An 18,743-nucleotide genomic window follows, 5' to 3' on the forward strand; every position below is an offset into this window, starting at 1 on the left:
CATTTAACAGAACAAAGACTATCCACGGTGGTCTAGTCCAGCCCCATCATTTCGTAGCAAGGGAAGGTGAGGTTTAGCTAGTAAGACAGATGACCTAGATCCCTAGTATCAGGACGTTGCTCCTTTTACTGTTACTATTACAGAAATGTTCTGCCACTTCATTCAGGGTTCTGCTCCTACGTCATCTGCACAAAGAGACTTTTCCTGACCACGTATCTGAAATAGCCTTCACTACTCTTCATCTTCTTATCCTGCTTTCTTTTTCTTCATAACAGGTTCTGCTTTCATTAGGAATTTATTGTTTATTTTCCCCCCTAGAATATAAGCTTTGTGAGGATAAGACTTTTATTGCTGTTTCTCTGGAGCCTCTAGTAGTGCCTGGCATATAAAGTACTCAGTAAAAATTGGTTGAATTAATGGTTAAACATTCCAAAGCATCAATCGCAATGTAATTTTAATGCACTGAAACTTTTCTTTGGCCTTCAAAGCAGAAGGCTTTATTTTTGCCTTTATTTTCTCGTATTTCTGGCCTAACATTTACTGTATTATTAAACTTTGGTAAATATCTGTCTTCTCCCTTTTCAGTTCCCCCCAGAATGGGACCTTGCCTTAGTCATCCATGCATCCCAAACCCTAACCCAGCACCGGGCATGAGCAGCTGTTGAAAAATGCTTGGGGAGGTTGGTGAGAGTGGTAAGAGTGATAGTCAGAGGCATTGTGGCTTAGTGATTTATTCTCCTTAAGGCTCCATCAGCACGTGGAATGGAAGACCCCTCCCACCCTGATTCCTCGGGCAGCCAAGGCATTATACTCCTTCACTGCCTGCTCTGTCTGGAGGACCCGCACATCAATGCCTTGTTTCTCGAGGTACTCCACAGTTGACGGAGGCACCTGGGAAGAGGGAAAGAGATGTGTGAGTCCAGGGAAAGGCTCTCCAGGGTTTCCTTTCCTGCCATGAGGCAAGTGCTCTCTACAGAATTGGACAATGACAACTGTCACCCAGCATCTACCAGTCGAAAATTTGGCAGTGAGCCCCAAGGAGTCAGTAAGGCTTCTAAGAAGTTGATTGAAAGTATCCTGCATGTACAAAGCTCCGGTGAAGTGGAAATGGAAAGAGTATGGATTCTGGAGTCAGACAGTCTTGGATTTAAGTGGTACTAGCAGTGTGACCTTGGGTAAGTGAATTCAGTTCTCTGACCCTTGGTTTCCATGTCTGTAAATAGGGATAATAATACCTAGTTCACAGGGCTGGTATGAAAATTAATTCAGCTAAGGTATGTAAAATGTCTAGCATGTAAATGTTGAATGTTTGAGTTAGTCCAACCAAAGTCTAAATTCTAACTTTGCCATGTACCCACCAAGTGGCTGTAGGCGAGCTGTTTAAAGTTTCTCAACCCGTTTCTTCCGCTATAAAATGGGAATAACTCGAACATCACAGGGTGGTGTGAGCATGAAGTTAACTACTGTATGTACACGGCAGCTCAAATGTCTCCTCAGAAAGGCCCTTCCTGACTCCTGCATTTAGAGCAGCCCCTCAGAAGTCACTATTTTCTTCACAACATTTGTTATGATGTGAAATTATCTACTGTTTTAATTTCCACGAGGGCCATGAACCTTGTTTGTCTCATTTTTCGTGTTGTCTCCAGTGCCTAGAATAGTGTCTGACCCATAGAAGGCACTGAATAAATGTAAATCAATTTATATAAAAGATTCTCAATAGTGGCAGCTATTATTGGATATTTTCTTAACTGGCTTGTGCTGAGTATTTTAAGATTTTATTTAGACTCTGCCTCAGAAAGAGTTCTGAAATATTTTTTAAACACCCTATATTTTTTATATGTTTGAATAACTTTATAATAACAGTAGCCTGTAGAAAGGAATTATTTTAATGGGAAAAAAACTAGGTTAAACAAAAAATATAAATGAATCGCAGCTTTATCAGTAGGGAACTGTATTTTAGGACATCTGTCTAAAGGAAAGAATGAGGTAGATCTCTATATACTTCTGTGAAAGGCTGTCCACAATGTAACAACATCAGTAGGAAGTTACAGAAAAATATGTACAATGTGATCCTGTTGATGTAAAAACTGATTATAAGTGTGTAGTGTATATCTGTACGTGTAAGAGTATGTATTTGCAGTTACATAGAGACCTGGAGCAGTATACATTACATGTACAAACCGGGGTGGGGACCTCTCACTTTTCTACTTCAACATTTCTGCATCTCCTGTTTTGCTATAAGCATGTATTATTTCTTTAAGGACAATAAAAATAATTTTTTTTTCTGAAAGGGAAAAAAGGCATAACTTGATTGTGTTCAAGGCAAGAATAGAAAGTATTATAAAAATGTCATGTAATAAAAAAGTGAAGTACTATGAAATCTAAAGAACTGAATATTGATAGCTATCGAGCTTGAGAATTCTAGGAGTGAAGAATTTCTGAAAAATTGTTGAAACAACACAGGCCTAGGCTTAGGTTGAGACTGGAGAGTCCAACCCTGATGAGGAAGAGTACTAACATCCATTATTTTATCCTGGGCCACTCCTGACTCAGCAAAATGAGGGTGCATGATATATTGAGATGAAAAAGAAGGACTTTTTTTTTTTTTTTTAAACCTTTATTATATTTTTGAAAGAGAGTGCATAAGCAGGGCAGGGGCAGAGAGGGAGACACAGAATCAGAAGCAGGCTCCAGGCTCTGAGTTGTCAGCACAGAACCAGACACAGGGCTTGAACCCACAAACGGTGAGATCATCACCTGAGCCGAAGTGGGACGCTTAACCAACTGAGCCACCCAGGTGCCCCAAGAAGGACATATTTCTAAGATAATGGTCCAAGAGGTCACCAGCTGTCCTCAGGAATGCTGTGCTCACCAATACCTACCTTCAAGGCCTCACTCATCCCTCGGCCAATCACAAGAGTCTGCACACCCTTCTTAACAACTTCCTCCACATCTGCAGGCTGCACACCAGGAGAATGCTGGATATGGAAAGAGAAAGTATACCAGCTACCTGTTATTTTAAGCTTTCTTTGCAGTTGGGATTCTTGTGGGATTCATTCATTCATCCATTAATTTATTGAGAAAATGTTTACTGAGGTTTATTCTGTGCCAAGCATCATTCAGGGCCCTCGGAATAATAGAAGATTCAATGCTAAGTCTAGTGAAAAATATAGAAGACTAAAAAGAAATTTCAATACTTTTATCAGTGCTAAAGGAAGTTAGTTCAGGGTGTTGTGAGAACATAGAGAAAGAGCACCTAATTCAGACTTGGGGAGTCGGGACAAGTGGTCACTGAAGGCATCCCAGAGGAGGTAACATGTAAGCTGAGACCTACACGACATACAAGAATTAGCCAGGTAACAGGAAATCAGTGGAACAAAGCATTCTAAGTGGAGGGAATAGCATGTACAAAGGCTCAGAGGAAAGAAAAACATGGAGAACTAAAGGTCATTCAGTATGACTGGTGTGTCACAGGTGAGAGTGGAAAGAGGGGGGTAGAAGAAGAAAGCACTTGCACACTAAACCAAAATTTGGACTGTGGAAAGACTTCAAGACCTTTTTCTGAGCTCCTTTCCCACTTATGGAAAACTTACATTGATGCTTTAAAACCTGTCACTACATAAAGTCTTCCCAGAGTTTCCTAGGGATATTTAAGGTAAGATGTTTAGTGACATTAATCCAACATTAAAGGATGGTGGCTTCTGAACTGCTTCCACATCAGCAAATGGGACAGTGGGAGTTTAATAAATACGAGCACAATTACTGGGCTTCACGTATTCTGTATCTTCACAGGGATGATACTCTCAGCACTGAAGATCATTGACCAAAGCCGTCCTTCCCTGAGTTGTCTATCTTTATCCTTTCATTCAGTCAGCAGGTATTTACTGCGCACTTACTCTGCACCAGGCTCTACACTCAACATTGGAAATACTGAGATGAACCAAATAGTTAATGGAGGAGTTTCAGTCAGGCAAAGTTAGTGAATGTGTGGAAGTAGTTACAGTAGGATGAGGTAAATAGAGTTGAGAGGATATCAGAAGAGAGGGAATAAATACGAGTGGGAAGTTGTCATAAATGACATGCTGTTTTAATTGGGTCTTAAAGTATGAGCAGAAAGAAGTATGCCTTGATGCAGTGGTTGTGGAAGGGGCACCCAATCATAGTTGGAGATGGTACAAGGAAAGAACTGCCAAAAATATCATGAAGACAAGTGTACCAAAGAAAGAAAGGTTTTTCAATTTAGAAAGATGATAGAAGAGATAGGATTGAAATTTATATATACTTTTTAAGGTATAAAGAGAGCAAATCAGTCTTTTCATTAAATCCTGAAATAATATCCTATATGTTTATAGTTACAGTTTTCATAATACAACTATAGAAATTACTTCACATGATCTATGTAGTCATCCTATAAAGTAGCACTAAAACACCCATTCTCATTTTATAGATAAGGAAACTGAAGCTCACAAAATATATACACATTGGCCAAGATGACACAAGTTTTAGGTGGTGGAGCTGGGATTTGAACTGAAACGTGTAACTTTCAGTTTAATGCATTTTGTTCGAATACCATAAACCAAGGAGCAACTTTCTTGAAGTTTGAAAGAAATAAGCCTAATGACCACACACAGTTGTGTTGCTCACTGCAGGTAGAATATTTATTAGTTTAAGTATGAACCTGAATCTTCCCTAGAGCAATCTCTCTCTTTCTGTTTCTGTCTCTCTTACACAAACAGAAGCTAAAAAATCACAGAAGAGCCAGAATGGAATATTTAAATTTTTTTTTTTTATTTTTAAATGTTTATTTTTGAAGGAGAGAGAGACAGAGCATAAGCAGGGGAAGGGCAAAGAGAGGGAGACACAGAATCCGAAGTAGGCTTCAGGCTCTGAGCTGTCAGCACAGAACCCAATGCGGGGCTCGAACTCATGAGCCATGAGATCATGACCTGAGCTGAAGTTGGACGCCCAACCAACTAAGCCACCCAGGCATCCCTAAATTTTTTTTTTAACATTTATTCATTTTTGAGAGACAGAGTGAGAGCGGCAAAGGGGCAGAGAGAGGGAGACACAGATCCGAAGCAGGCTCCAGGCTCTGAGCTGTCAGCAAAGCCTGATGTGGGGCTCAAACCCACAAATCATGAGATCATGACCTGAGTCAAAGTTGGACACTTAACCAACTTAGCCACCCAGACATCCCCAGAATGGAATATATAACAAATAGTTGATTAACGCCGGAAGGAATGGGAAACATGAGGTCAAACAAAAAACAAATGACAATTGAAACACTTAGACATAGCTATACCGGTGCGCCTGGGTGGCTGCTGCACGTTAGGCTCTGTGCTGACAGCTCAGAGCCTGGAGCCTGCTTCGGATTCTGTGTCTCCTCCTTTCTTTGCCCCTCTGCTGCGCGCGCTCTCTCTCTCTCTCTCTCTCTCTCTCTCTCAAAAATAAACATAAAAAATAAAACGTAGCTATATCAATAATATTAAGTGGACTAAAGAGTTGAAGGTAAAGATTGTCTAGATTAAAAAGCAAGATCCAACTAAACACTACTTATAAGGTATGCACTTTAAATTAAAAAAACACAGGTTGAAAGTATAAGGATGAAAAAACACATAAACACACTAAGAAAAGTGGTGTGGTTATACTAATATCAGATTAAGTCGACCTTAAGAAATATTACTACAGATAAGCAGTGTCATATCATGATGCTTAAAAGGCCAATTCATCAACAAAAATATAACAACTCCAAATCTGTATACTCTTAGTAAAAAAGCTACAAAATGTAAGACAAAAATAACAACTAAGAGGAGAAACAGACACCACCACCATAGTTAGAAATTTTAACAACTCTCTCTCAGTAATTCTAGAACAAATAGACAAAAAGTCAATAAGGAAATGGAGGATTTGGGCAACACTATCAATTTGTCCTAATAGACATTTATAGGTTACTTCATGTAACAATTGCAGAATACATATATATATATTTTTTTTTTTTAATTTTTTAAACGTTTGTTTATTTGTGTGTGAGAGAGAGATAGCAACGGGAGGGGCAAAAAGAGAGGGAGACCCAGAATCCAAAGCAGGCTCCAGGCTCTGAGCTGTCAGCACAGAGCATGATGCAGGGCTCAAACCCATGAACCGTGAAGTTACGACCTGAGTCAAAGTCAGACACTTAACCGACTGAGCCACCCAGGCACCCCATTTTTTTTTTTAAGTGTAGTAGTATAGGCAGGTTATAGATTAGCAGGAAGAGACCACATATAGGCACACATACAACTCACTGCTTCCTCATTTAGTTAGCCAAGGAAACAAAACAGATGCCAAGTCGCTATACCAAGTGGAACCAGATGCAGTGTATCTTTGCCGGCTTTCTCCACGGCTCTTGATTCCTTATGGAGTGTGCAAGTGCTGCTGACATCCTTCACCCCGTCAGTGAATGTTCCAGGGCTGATAAGGAAGCCAGTCTCTCTCACTATTACACTTTTATATTCAGACTTATGTCATCAGCATCTTTCTAAGGAGCGGACACTTAAGACTGTATGAGCTTACATTTAAGGGACTATGAAAAGTTGGAACACCTGCATGTCAAAGAGTGAACCAAACTGGTCGGCAGGAAGGGTATATTCCTCATTTGGGGCGAGGATGCAGACCTCGGGCCCAGGTGGCTCTGAACGGTACCTCTGCCTCCAGCTTCGCTGGTTCTCCACAAAGATCAGAGGAGACTGGGGGAGAATAGATTCTTTTTTTGTAAAAGTTATTTCGGTTCATAAATTTTTAAAAGGCAAGATAAAAAGGGATTTTTTTTCACTTGATTACAATGATTAGTTCTTAAAGAAATGTAAAAGGATTAGATGTGTTTTTAGTTCCATGGCTCTGATTAATCCTAGAACTGCCCTGCACCGCAGTTATGCTATACAGGACTTAAAATAATCTTCTGGGGCAATAACCAAGGTAAATATTTAATAGAATTACAAATAAGGTTGGGGAGCCTCACCTTCCTCAAGTAAATGCACTTAACTGAAATATTGAAAGATTGCTTCATCTAACAAAGAATTGCATCTACTTCGAGGAGCATCATGATCCCCAGACTCTAAGAGCTCACATTCTAGTAAAAGGAAACAACGCCACTGCTCAAAATCAAGTGAAAGGTCAGTAAAAGTGCAAAACCATAATCCTTGGGAGATTCAGAGACTGAAGACAGCCGCAACCCATCAGAGTTGCTGGATCAATGGAACTCAAGTGACAAATGTGGCTGCTGTGTGCAATACTGCAGGCCCAGGGTGTCACGTACAGAGCAGTGAAAGATAACTCTGCAACAGCCTGTGGATCCCGGCATTGGTGGGTGATTACTCACAGCTTTGTGCAGAGGCCTGTGATTGGAGCATCAGTCTGTTATTGAGGTGTCCTCAACCTGCCACCAGCGACTCCTCCGCTTCTTCCAATCCCTTGGGGCAAACCACAAGGCTGTCTTCCCTGCATGAGTGTCTGATTCTGTTCCTCTTCTTTAAGAGGCTTTCCGTCACACCATGTGAGGTTGTAAAATCTTATTGTTTTTTCTTGAGGGAAAGCTATTAATTGTGGGGAAATGTCCAGCTAATAATAATAATAATATCCATTATACCGGCTAAACGACAGAGTGGCATCTTACATGGCTGGGACATTTCCTCTTATTTTATGTTAAGTTTAAAAAGAAAACATTCCTAAATTACGCTTTCAAGGAAGCATTTCCTCCTGCTGAAATAAATGGTTAGTGGCAACGCTGTTATCTGGCTGTGTTGCTGAGAAAAGCAGATTCTGCAAGTGAGGGTTAAAGGATCTCTTCAATATGTCCCCTGTGGACACTGCCTGAGTCACATTCTCATTATCATTTGCCTGAATTAAGAGCCTCTTAAATGGTCTTCCTGTCTCGACCAGGGCAGAGGCAAATTTGTGTTTCGTTTTTGTTTTTGGTGACACAGCCTGCTCTGGCAATATGGCAAAGCCTACAGCCCCATTCTCAAAATGAAAATTTTAAATGCACAATAGAAAATACATGGAATTGCAAAGGCAACAGGTTTTATACAAATAAAATTATCAGAATATGAAAAACATAGGCGGTCTAGTAATATGCTTCTTCATTAACTTCGAAGAGTGGGAATATTTTCCAAATGTCCCTTACACTTGCCCTCACATCTCCTACTGGCAAGACTGCGAGTTCTTTCAAAATCTATTCTACCTCTTCTGGGTAAAAGAAGCTGCCCAGCCAGAGACTCCACTTCCTGTTTTCCGTTGCAGCCAGGTATGGCAATGTGACTGTGCTCTCACCAATATAAAATTCAATGGAATAGGAGCAGAAGAAATGACACAACATCTAGGTTTGGGCCTTAAGACATTAGGTGTGAGTTTTCTTCTCTTTCACCTTCCTTTCAAGTTAGAACTCCGACATTCAAATGCTCTAGAAGATGGTAGAGCAACAGAGGAAAAAAACCATGGGCCCCTGGCAGTTCCCCCAGAGCTGTTCTCCTTGCCCGCCCCCCCCCCCCCCCCAGCTTAGGTGGGCCACACTAATAAGACAAATATATTTCTGTTTTCTTTAAGCCACTAGATTTTGGGATTTCTAATATACACAGCAGCTTCTTCTTTAACCTAACAGATCCACAGTCCCATTCTTAAACTAAACCATGACTAGTTGTGAATCATTTGGGTAGAACAGATATGAGGGAGTTAATGACACTAGACCCCAAGGGACTATGTCTTCTATGTAGAATATACACAGGGAGCCATAGAGACATTTACCTTATGGGAATTCAACTATATAGTTTTTGTTCGATTTTTAGATGTTTATTTATTTGGAGAGAGAGAGAGAGAGCATGAGCAGGGGAGGGGCAGAGAGAGGGAGAGAGAGAAAGAATCCCAAGCAGGCTCCACACTGTCAAGTGTAGAGCCCAGCACGGACTCGATCTCACAAACCATGAAATCCTGACTTGAACCGAAATCAAAGGTCAGACACTTAACTGATTGAGCCACCTCAGGTGCCCCTCAACTATATGTTTTTAGAAAAAAAAAGAAAGAACTATTTAAATAGTGATGGTAATTCAGCCACTGTACTCAAAGAGCATAACATGAGATGGCAGTCATGCGTCTGTTATTCCTTCCATCTCAATTTCCTAGTTGCTGCTTCCAGTGTGAAACTTTGGTCTCATCAAGTGTGTTTCTAGTGTTTAAACCTACAATATGCATTCTTCATACAACACGGACCTTAAATGCAAAAGAACTACTTTATCTGTCCTGTATGGAAGATAACACATATGTTCTAACATTAAGGGGATCTTCTAGAAGGGATCTGACTCTAAGCAATTTTCATCTTTTTTTTTTTTAAGTTTATTTTTGCAGAGAGAGAGAGAGAGAGAGAGAGAGAGCGCATGAGGGGGGTGGGGCAGAGAGAGAGGGAGACACAGAATCTGAAACAGGCTCTAGGCTCCAAGCTGTCAGCACAGAGCCCGATGCAGGGCTCGAACTCACGGACAGCGAGATCATGACCTGAGCCATGACTTTCATCTTAAGTGCTGACTTTAAAATTTAATCCACGAATAAGATTTAAGTCTACATATTAGTCTCAAAGTGATAGGATCTACGGCTTGGAGGAGCCTTACATGTCCATCTAGCCCCAACTACCCATATGATAGAGTCTCCTATGCAAATAAATGTTTGTAGACATTGCTGACCAATTGAGGAGCTCTTCCCATGATTAAAAAAAAATTTTTTTTAATGTTTATTTGTTTTGGGAGAGAGAGAGACAGGGCACAAACGGGAAGGGCAGAGAGAGGGAGACACAGAATCCAAAGCAGGCTTGAGGCCTGAAGCTGTCAGCACAGAGCTCGACACAGGGCTCAAACCCATGAACTGTGAGATCATAACCTGAGCCAAAGTTGGTTGCTCAACCAAGACACCCAGGAGCCCCCCCTCTCCCACCCCATGATTCTACTCTAGCATTTCCCCCACCCTTCTATGCCTATGCACACACTTTCCCTGGTAGTTCCCTTGTTTACCTGGGAAGTTCCCTTGTTTACCCTTCAAGAATCAGGTCAGGAGCACTTGGGTGGCTCAGTCGGTTGAGCGTCTGACTTCAGCTCAGGTCATGATCTCACAGCTTGGGAGTTCGAGCCCCGCATCAGGCTCTGTGCTGACAGCTCAGAGCCTGGAGCCTGCTTCAGATTCTGTGTCTCCCTCTCTCTGCCCCTTGCCTGCTCACACTCTGTCTCTGTCTCTCAAAAGTAAATAAACATTAAAAAAAAAAATCACGTCAAAGATCACACCTTCTGTGAATACTCAGGCAGTTTTACGTGCTTCTTCCTTTCTCCCATTGCAACTCTTTTGGTTCATGTATTATAGCACTTACTACAATGTTCTCTTTGCCTAATTCTCCCATTTCCTTGAAGGAGGAGATAGGTGATTTGACTGTATGTCAGGCTTTGAGACAATATTTAGCACCCTGTAAGCAATCCCTATATATTTTTTAATGTTGAATTATGACAGTACATGCCAAATTCATTTTTGGATGCTAGATTAACTTGTTTGAGCTTCAAAAGAGGGTTCTGAAAGACTCCAAAGAATCACCAGAGTCCTTTCTTTCATTCTTGGTAGGTTCCATCTTCTGTTATTTAACTTTGACTTGAATAAAGAAAGCAATAGGACATGCTTTTCATTTTTACTAACAGTTTAAATCATTTCTACATTTCAAAACTGGCCTCATAAATTGTTGGTAACACTAATATATAGTATAAACTCTACAAAGGGGAATTTGACAACATCTAACAAGTCTACATTTACATTTATACTTTAACCAGCAATCCTAGTTCTAAGCCTACATGCTGAAGATACACCTCCAATGATACAAGAAACCATATACATATACAAGGTTATTCATTGTAGCACTATATATAATAGCAAAATATTGAAAGCAATCTAAGTGCCCATCCATAGGATAAATTGAAGAACATAGTGGATTACTCTATAGCTGTATAAAAGAAAAAATATCTCTAAGAACTGATAATCCTGATTTTCAGTATATATTGTTAAGTGAAAGAGAAAAAAAGGGCAAGATATGCTACCTTTTGTGTAAGAAGGGAGTTATAAGAAAAAAGATGTATGTATGTACGTATGTGGGTAGGTGTATGTGTATATTTGCTTACTATTAAAATACAGAAGAGATAAACCATAAACTAATAAAAATAGTTACTGACCTATTGGAGTGAAGTAGGTATGGGATAGAAAAGATAGGGAAAGGAGTGAGATTTTTCTAAGTGTACCTTGTTAAATTGTTTTGACTTCTAAACCATGTAAATGTTTTACATTCAAAAAATTAAATCAGCAAAGACAGGAAGTAGGGAGACCCTTACACAGTATGCCAACAGAAACAAATGAACTCAATGGTCTGAAATTGATGATACAACAAAAAGGAAACGATACACGAAGTAAGTTTTTAACAGTGTTCTGATTGTACACCTAAAGGAGATGTGTTCCAAGTACAAAAATACCTATAAAGATCTCAAAGTTTATTTTGTGATTTTGATGTTAGTTATAATATTGGTGTAGTAATTTCAAAATTATTTTGTATTCATAGAAAAACACAGCAAATATGTAATTCTACCGATGCTTTGGGGAATTAGGTTTCTCCATGGGAGAAGGAAAGCACGGATATGGAATGGGGGAATAAGAGAAAGAATCTTGAGGTATTAGATTAAACTGGAGGTTTTATGAATTCATTACACACACACACACACACACACACACACACACACATATTTTCTGGCTGTGTATACTGAAAGGCATAGATGTAGTGACATCTCAATAACAATGAACACACCTAACATCCAGCTCTTGATTTCTACATCCCATTCTTCACTAAAAGGAACCGTGGCTCTTTGAAGAAATGGCTGAATCAAGAGATAATATATCTTGCTATGCCAGAAAACAAGGCAATGGTAAAAAACTGTTGGGAACGTGTCAAAAGAACACTGGTCAAATTTGGGACAATTTAAACCTCAAAAATATTACCAATGGCAGTGGATTAAAACATTATTGTGTTCAAGCTGCTGTAACAAAAAGCTACAAAGTAGATAGCTTATAAATAATAGGAATTTATTTCTCACAGTTCAGGAAGCTAGAAATCCACGATCAAGGCATCAGAATGGTTGAGTTTTGGTGAAGGCCCTCTTCCTGGTTTGTAGTCAATGCCTTCTTTATTCTCATGTGGTGGAAGGAATATTTCTGTAGCCCCTTTTCTCAGGCACTAATCCCATTCATGAGGGCTACACCTTTAAGCACCCAAAGACCCCAACCCCTAATACCATCATCTTTAGGTGTTAGGACTTCAACATATGAATTTTGAAACACATTAAGAACATAGTACACAATAAATAAAAAAAGAAAACATGAGCCTGTAGTGATACTAAAAAGGGTGGGAGTGGCAGAAGAAAAGCTACATTACAGAAGAATCCAGCTAATGAATGTAGAAGGAATGACAGAAGCATCATCATTTTGCAACCACGAATTTAGTAATAAATTCAGGCAAGGATCAGTGGTTAATGCTAAAACCACTTGATGAAAAGGTTGCTGGGTGTTCGAACAAGATATTACAAAGTTTCAAATCATTACTCTACAGATTGTTTATTGATTACAAATGGAAAAATGTACCTTTACCACCATCTTTTTTTAATCCTTTTTTTTTTTCCTTGAGAGAGAGCAAGGGTGCAAGTGAGTGAGGGGTAAAGACAGAAAAAATCCCAGGAGGGGCAGAAGAGAGAGAGAGAAGCGGGCCTGGCCCAAAACGGGACTCATGCTCACCCGAAGCAGGGCTCGAGCTCATCTGATGTGGGACTTGAATTCATGAACCGAGATCATGACCTGAGCCAAAGTCAGATGCTTAATGACTAAGCCACCCGGGCACTCTACCTTTACCACCATCTTAAACACAGATCAAACATAACCTCATCAATAAAGGGGCAGACTGACTTTATGTGCCTTCAGATATGCACGTAAGATATAACCACCTATGAAGCACTTATGCCCAAAATGATTAACTTGCGTCTAATCATGATGGAAAAGAATCAGATAAATCTAAATTGTAGACTATTCTACAAAATAATTGGCCTGGACACTTCAAAAATATCTGTGTCATAAAAGTGAAAAAATGGGGAGGAACTGACTTGATTAACAGACTAAAGAAATAGGACAACAAAATGTAAAGGATGACCGACCCTTGATTGGATCTTGGATTGGCAAGGAAAGCCAACTATAAAAGACATTATTTAATTAGAACAATTGTTACAGTTTGACTATGGAGTTGATATTACTTAATATTTTATCAATGCTGAGTTTTTTTTGAGTATAATACTGTGATTATGTATGGCAGAATGGCTTTGTTTTAGTAGATACATTCTGCAGTACTTAGGGCTCATGTGAACTATCAAGTGTCACAATGTCAGTAACTTACTTTCAAATAATTCAGCAAAAATAATTATTGAAGTGGGGGTGGGGTGCCTGGGTGACTCAGTCGGTTAAGCGTCCCACTCATGATTTTGGTTCAGGTCAGGATCTCAGGAAATCGAGCGCTGTGCTGGCTCAGCATGGAGTGCAGAGCCTACTTGGGACTCTCTCTCTATCCCTCCCCTGCTCATGCTCTCTCTCTCCAAATAAATAAACTTAAAAAAATTAGTGAAAGAGAGAGAAAGGGAGAGGGGTAGTATGTGTGCCATATAAAGACAAAGTCAATGTGCCAGAGTGTTAACTGGTGAATATAGGCTGATGGTATACAAGTGCTTGTTCTTTTTTTTTTTTTTTCCAGTTTGTTTTGTTGGTTTGAAATTTTTCAAAATTTAAAAAAATGAGAAGAGGTTCAACATAGAAGCAGCTCAACACAGGCTTTATGTTGTCAACCAGGTTTGGAAGGTGAGTGGGAAAACAAAAGCAAAAGCAAACAAACGCAAAAGCAGAAAGGCTTAGGGACCTCAGCTCATCTACCTTTCCTTAGGTAGCACTGACCTGGGCACGAGAACCTCCAGTCTGGCCAATTCTCTGAGAACTAAGTTCTACTTTATATCTATTGCCTGTATTATATATATAAAATAAAACTGCAAAACCAACAAAAGTTATAAAGGATATTTTTGAGACTTTAGGGAAATTTGAAGATAGAATGTATATTAGATAATATTACTGTACCAAAGATAATAATCTTATTTGTGATAATGATATTGTAGCTATGTAAGAAAATGTTCATGTTCTTAGGAAGGCAATGCTGAAATACAGTATCTGACGTTTAGTCTCAAGTGATTCAGGGGAGGGAAGGGAAGTGTCTGTGTGTTTAGAGAAAAAAATACATGGTAAATGTTAATAACTTGAGGATTTAGATTAAGGGTGTAGGGGAATATATTGTGCCATTCATATGGCTGTTGTGTAGGACATTTTTCAAAATTGAAAGTTGGAGTAAAGTTTCCCCATTTACTTTAGTTCTCCCTGGGTGGCTTCTACCTGGTTTGGCTTTCTTTTTTCAGTTTATTTATTTTGAGAGAGACAGAGCACGAGCAAGGGAGGGGCAGAGAGGGAGAATCCCAAACAGGCTCCGTGCTGCCAGTGCAGAGCCTGATGGCGGCTTGAACCCATGATGACCCGAGCTGAATTTGGATGCTTAACTGACGAAGCCACCCAGGCATTCCCCCCAAAATGTTTAATGATATCCATAATGACAGATTCAATGCAGCAAACATTTATTGAGATCCCACTTTACAGGTCCTGTGCTAAAATGCATAGTTCTTGCCATTTGGGAGTTCACCATTTAATGAGGGAAACAGATAAATACACACTCATTATAATACAGGTGGACTGCACTAAGTGCTACAATATAGAGGCACAAAGTATTGCAGAAATACTGAGAAGAGAGTTAGCAGCTTATTCTCACAAGGATTATCATAGAGGAGATACTACAAAGGCTAAGAATTAAAGAATATATAAAATTTCAGCAGGTATAAAAGAAAGCAGGTCATTCCAAGTAAAGGAAATGGTTTTAGCAAAGGTACTGAGGAATAAAAGATCATGGTAAGTTTGTAAGGGGATAAGCATTTGGTATGGAATAACTAAGTCTTCAGATGTGTGTTATGAAATATAGGAGATGCAAGTGAAAGGAAACTTTGGAATTGTATTGTTAAAAAAAAAATCAGGTATCTGCCATGTGAAAGTCGCCGTGGTAGAGGCTTTACCAAGATGAACATATTTGTATTCAAAGCAACCCCATGAAGTATATTATTTTCCAGGTCCCACACGGTAAGAGATTCTGATTCAGTAGGTGGGGAGAATGAGGGAGAGAAAGAATATGCATTTTAAACAAGTACTCTAGGTGACTGTAATGGAAGAGAACCATGAATGACACTGAGAAATACTGATTCAGACTGATTCAGAGAAAAGAATGAATTTGCATGAAGGCAAGTTGCATACATTTAAAAAATGTATTCTTTCCAACCCATGCCATACTCTTACATCAACCTATGACAAACAGACATTATTCTCTTTTTATAGGTGATTAAATTGAGGCACAAAGAGGCTAAATAACTTGTTTAAGGTTACCCACCTAAAATGTGACAGTGCCCAGACCCATGAATCTAAATGTCTGCTACATCTCTATCTAGATGCCCTAACAAAAGTTTAGGTTCAGAGGCACCTGGGTGGCTCAGTCAGTTAAGCGTCTGACTTCAGTTCAGGTCATGATCTCACAGTTTGTGGGTTCGAGCCCTGTGTCAGGCTCTGTGCTGACAGCTCAGGGCCTGGAGCCTGCTTCGGTTTCTGTGTCTCCCTCTCTCTCTCTCACTCTCTGACCCTCCCCCACTTGCTCACACGCTCTCTCTCTCTCTCAAAAATAAACATTAAAAAAAAAAAACAAGACTTGTGAACTTAAACCATACACAAAGTTGTTTTAAAAAAAAGTTCAACATACCCCAAAAGAATTAATCATTTTCTCTACCCAGCCTTTGCCCCAAACACAAACATATCTGTTCCTACTCCGATATACCCAATCTCAGTGAACAGCACCACCGTGTACCCATTTATCCATCCTAGAATTCTCCCTCACCTGCTCAACCTAGTAAGTTTCCTTATCCTGTCAATTTCACCTTCTTAATGGTTTTCAATAGTCTCCTTTCCACCCACACTACTACTGATTTAACAATAACAGCTTCATTTATTGAGTGCCTACACCACGTCTAGCACAGTATGTTCATCTTTAGACCAACTCTGTGAGGTAGGTAATGTTAACTGTCTCCATTATATCGATGAGGACTCCATGGCTTTGATTCTGTGCTTTTAGCTCTATACAGATGAGTTCTAGATGAACACCTCAGCTTTTCCTCTTACCTTTCCTAGTTCTTATCCCTCCAACTAGTTCTAGAACACCTCCTCTTGCTTATCCTAAAAACTAAACTTATGGCAACTTATCATCAATGGCACCTCCTCAGTTTTGCAATTTGTATTTTCCAGTTTTGTAGTTTTTAACCTTAAAGTTTAAGAGGAATCATGATATATGAGGAAGGAATAGGAAATAAAGTTAGAATGTGACCTGGGTTTACTATTTGATTTCACATTTTTTGCTCTGTGTCTATGTAAGTTATATAATTTCTGCATCCTTAAGTTTCCTTAAACAAAGGATAACATTCATAGTAATATTAATGCATACAGTCTTATATAAGGAAGGTACAATGTGCTAAATCCATTGTTGAGGGGCACATTCATAAATTAGTACTCCAATATATCTTATGCCCATAATCTGGATAATCTTTCAGACACATCAATCTCCTGCATAAATATCTCAAGTGGCTATGCCTCATCCATTAAATAAAATGTAAACCTAGCTCTGCAGACATTCTGTCAACCATACCACTGCCTACTCTTACATCTCTCTAGCTTTACTCTATGAAATAATCCAGTGGAGTCATTTGGTTCACAAGTATTATGTCTTCTTATTCCTCAGCCTTCTCTCATTCTGCCCCTTCTCTATCTCAATGCCCTCCCATTCCTTTAACCAATCCAGATATAGTCCTTTCTTTAAGATCAAAGTTGGTAGCTAATAAGCAACTAGGTGTTTGGATCAAAAAAAAAAATGAGTGCATGTGGTTCAAAACCAAGGCATGAACAGAGAGCATGTGTTGGGGTTCTCTTTTTCTGTGGAGCCCAGTTATGTAGGTGTGACTATCTATACAGATTATATAGGTGTGATTGTTTACAATGTGACAAACTATAAAACTTGAGAAGTTTCCTTAAACAAAATGCCTACAAATGCTGAATAAAAATAAACATCCCTTGAAATGCTTAGCAGAGCTTATAGATGAAAGGGAAATTCCCAAAGGGCAAAAGTGAAGAAACAGCTGAAAATCAGAATGGTATACCGATAACTGAAGTAACACTGGGGCATCTCCCATTCTTATTGTCTTTTATGAAACACTTTGAGATTAGGAGATAAGACTTGAGCAAGATATGACATTGGAACAGTGACACCCCTACTAAATATGCTAAGTGCCCTTATTAAACCCATCTTCAGTAAAAGGATTGACCAAAAAAATCTACCCACTGGGATAGGGAAAAGCAGGGGCTCTGTGTGTGGGGAAAATGTGTCCCTTGAGAATTTATAATCCCACACTTACCTACACATCACTTTGGGGTTCAATGTACAATATCAGCCTGATCTGGGAAGACCTCAGTCAGGAAATTGACTAAAAGTAGTCCCAGATTGAGAGTAATGTAGGATGCCAAGAAGAAACAAATATCAATCTTTGACAGGACAAATGTCAAGAAGGACATAGACCATTCAGGATTCCCACAGATAAAAAGTTACTGTCAAACTAGAATACCAAGAAGCATTAGGATTAATAAACGAGGGCCTTTTCAGACAAACAAAAACTGAGTTCATTAACAGATCCTCACTAAAGGAACTTGCCAAGAATATCTATAGAAAGAAAGAAAGAAAAAAAGAAAGAAAGAAGGAAAGAAAGATCCACAAAGATCCAAATTGCGAGAAGGAAGGATAGGCAAGGAAACTGGTATACGTGTGGGTAAATATAAGCAAACATTGATTGTAATGATTAAAAAACAAAATATCTCAATGCAATAAATAATGTAATAAGAAAATACCTACTCTTAAAGGAACTAAATTATTGGATAACAATGTGTAAGATGGAAGGGAAGTGATGAAGCAAGGATACTTTACTGAAGTAGAGATAAAAATTAATTTTAGACTTGTTTAGATTTTATTAGGATGAACTACATGAAATTCCTAATATTCAACTCTTTATCTATAAAATATTATCAATCTCATATGGTTCAACCTAATATATTACAATATTAAAGATAACCATTAAGCACATGGAAATAAAATGTACAGCTACCAAAAAAGGGAGACACAAAAGCAGAATAAAACCTCAATACAAAAAAAAAAAAAAAAGGTGGACAACAGATGATACCATTAATATAAAAATTTGAACATGAACAACAATACAAATTATGGGTTGTGGATACAGATAGATATTTGAAAAGTGTAAAGGAAATACTTTGATATGGGTGGAGGGAAAGGGATCATACTCTATTTCTAAGATTTTTTTTAATTGGAATGGTAATTTAATTTACCCATTTAATTAAATGGATAATATGGGTAATAATTTGCAATGAATTAAACTTATTATGTTTAATAATGCAGTTTTTAAAGCCATAAAAATTTTTTTATT

General features: G+C 38.9%; 1 protein-coding gene across 1 annotated transcript in view; it reads right to left on the reverse strand.

Moving 5' to 3' along the window:
• Window positions 1-715: 715 nt before the first annotated feature.
• Window positions 716-18,743, reverse strand: part of AAMDC (adipogenesis associated Mth938 domain containing) — a 30,303-nt gene continuing 12,275 nt past the window's right edge. The window contains exons 3-4 of the mRNA XM_043580139.1: window positions 2,883-2,978; window positions 716-891 (exon numbers count right to left, since the gene is read on the reverse strand). Of these exons, the coding sequence (XP_043436074.1) occupies window positions 751-891; window positions 2,883-2,978 (237 nt within the window). The 3' untranslated portion in view covers window positions 716-750. The remainder of the gene's footprint in view (window positions 892-2,882; window positions 2,979-18,743) is intronic.

The sequence above is a fragment of the Prionailurus bengalensis genome, chromosome D1, assembly GCF_016509475.1.
Source record: "Prionailurus bengalensis isolate Pbe53 chromosome D1, Fcat_Pben_1.1_paternal_pri, whole genome shotgun sequence".
In the NCBI taxonomy this organism is placed as follows: Eukaryota; Metazoa; Chordata; class Mammalia; order Carnivora; family Felidae; genus Prionailurus; species Prionailurus bengalensis.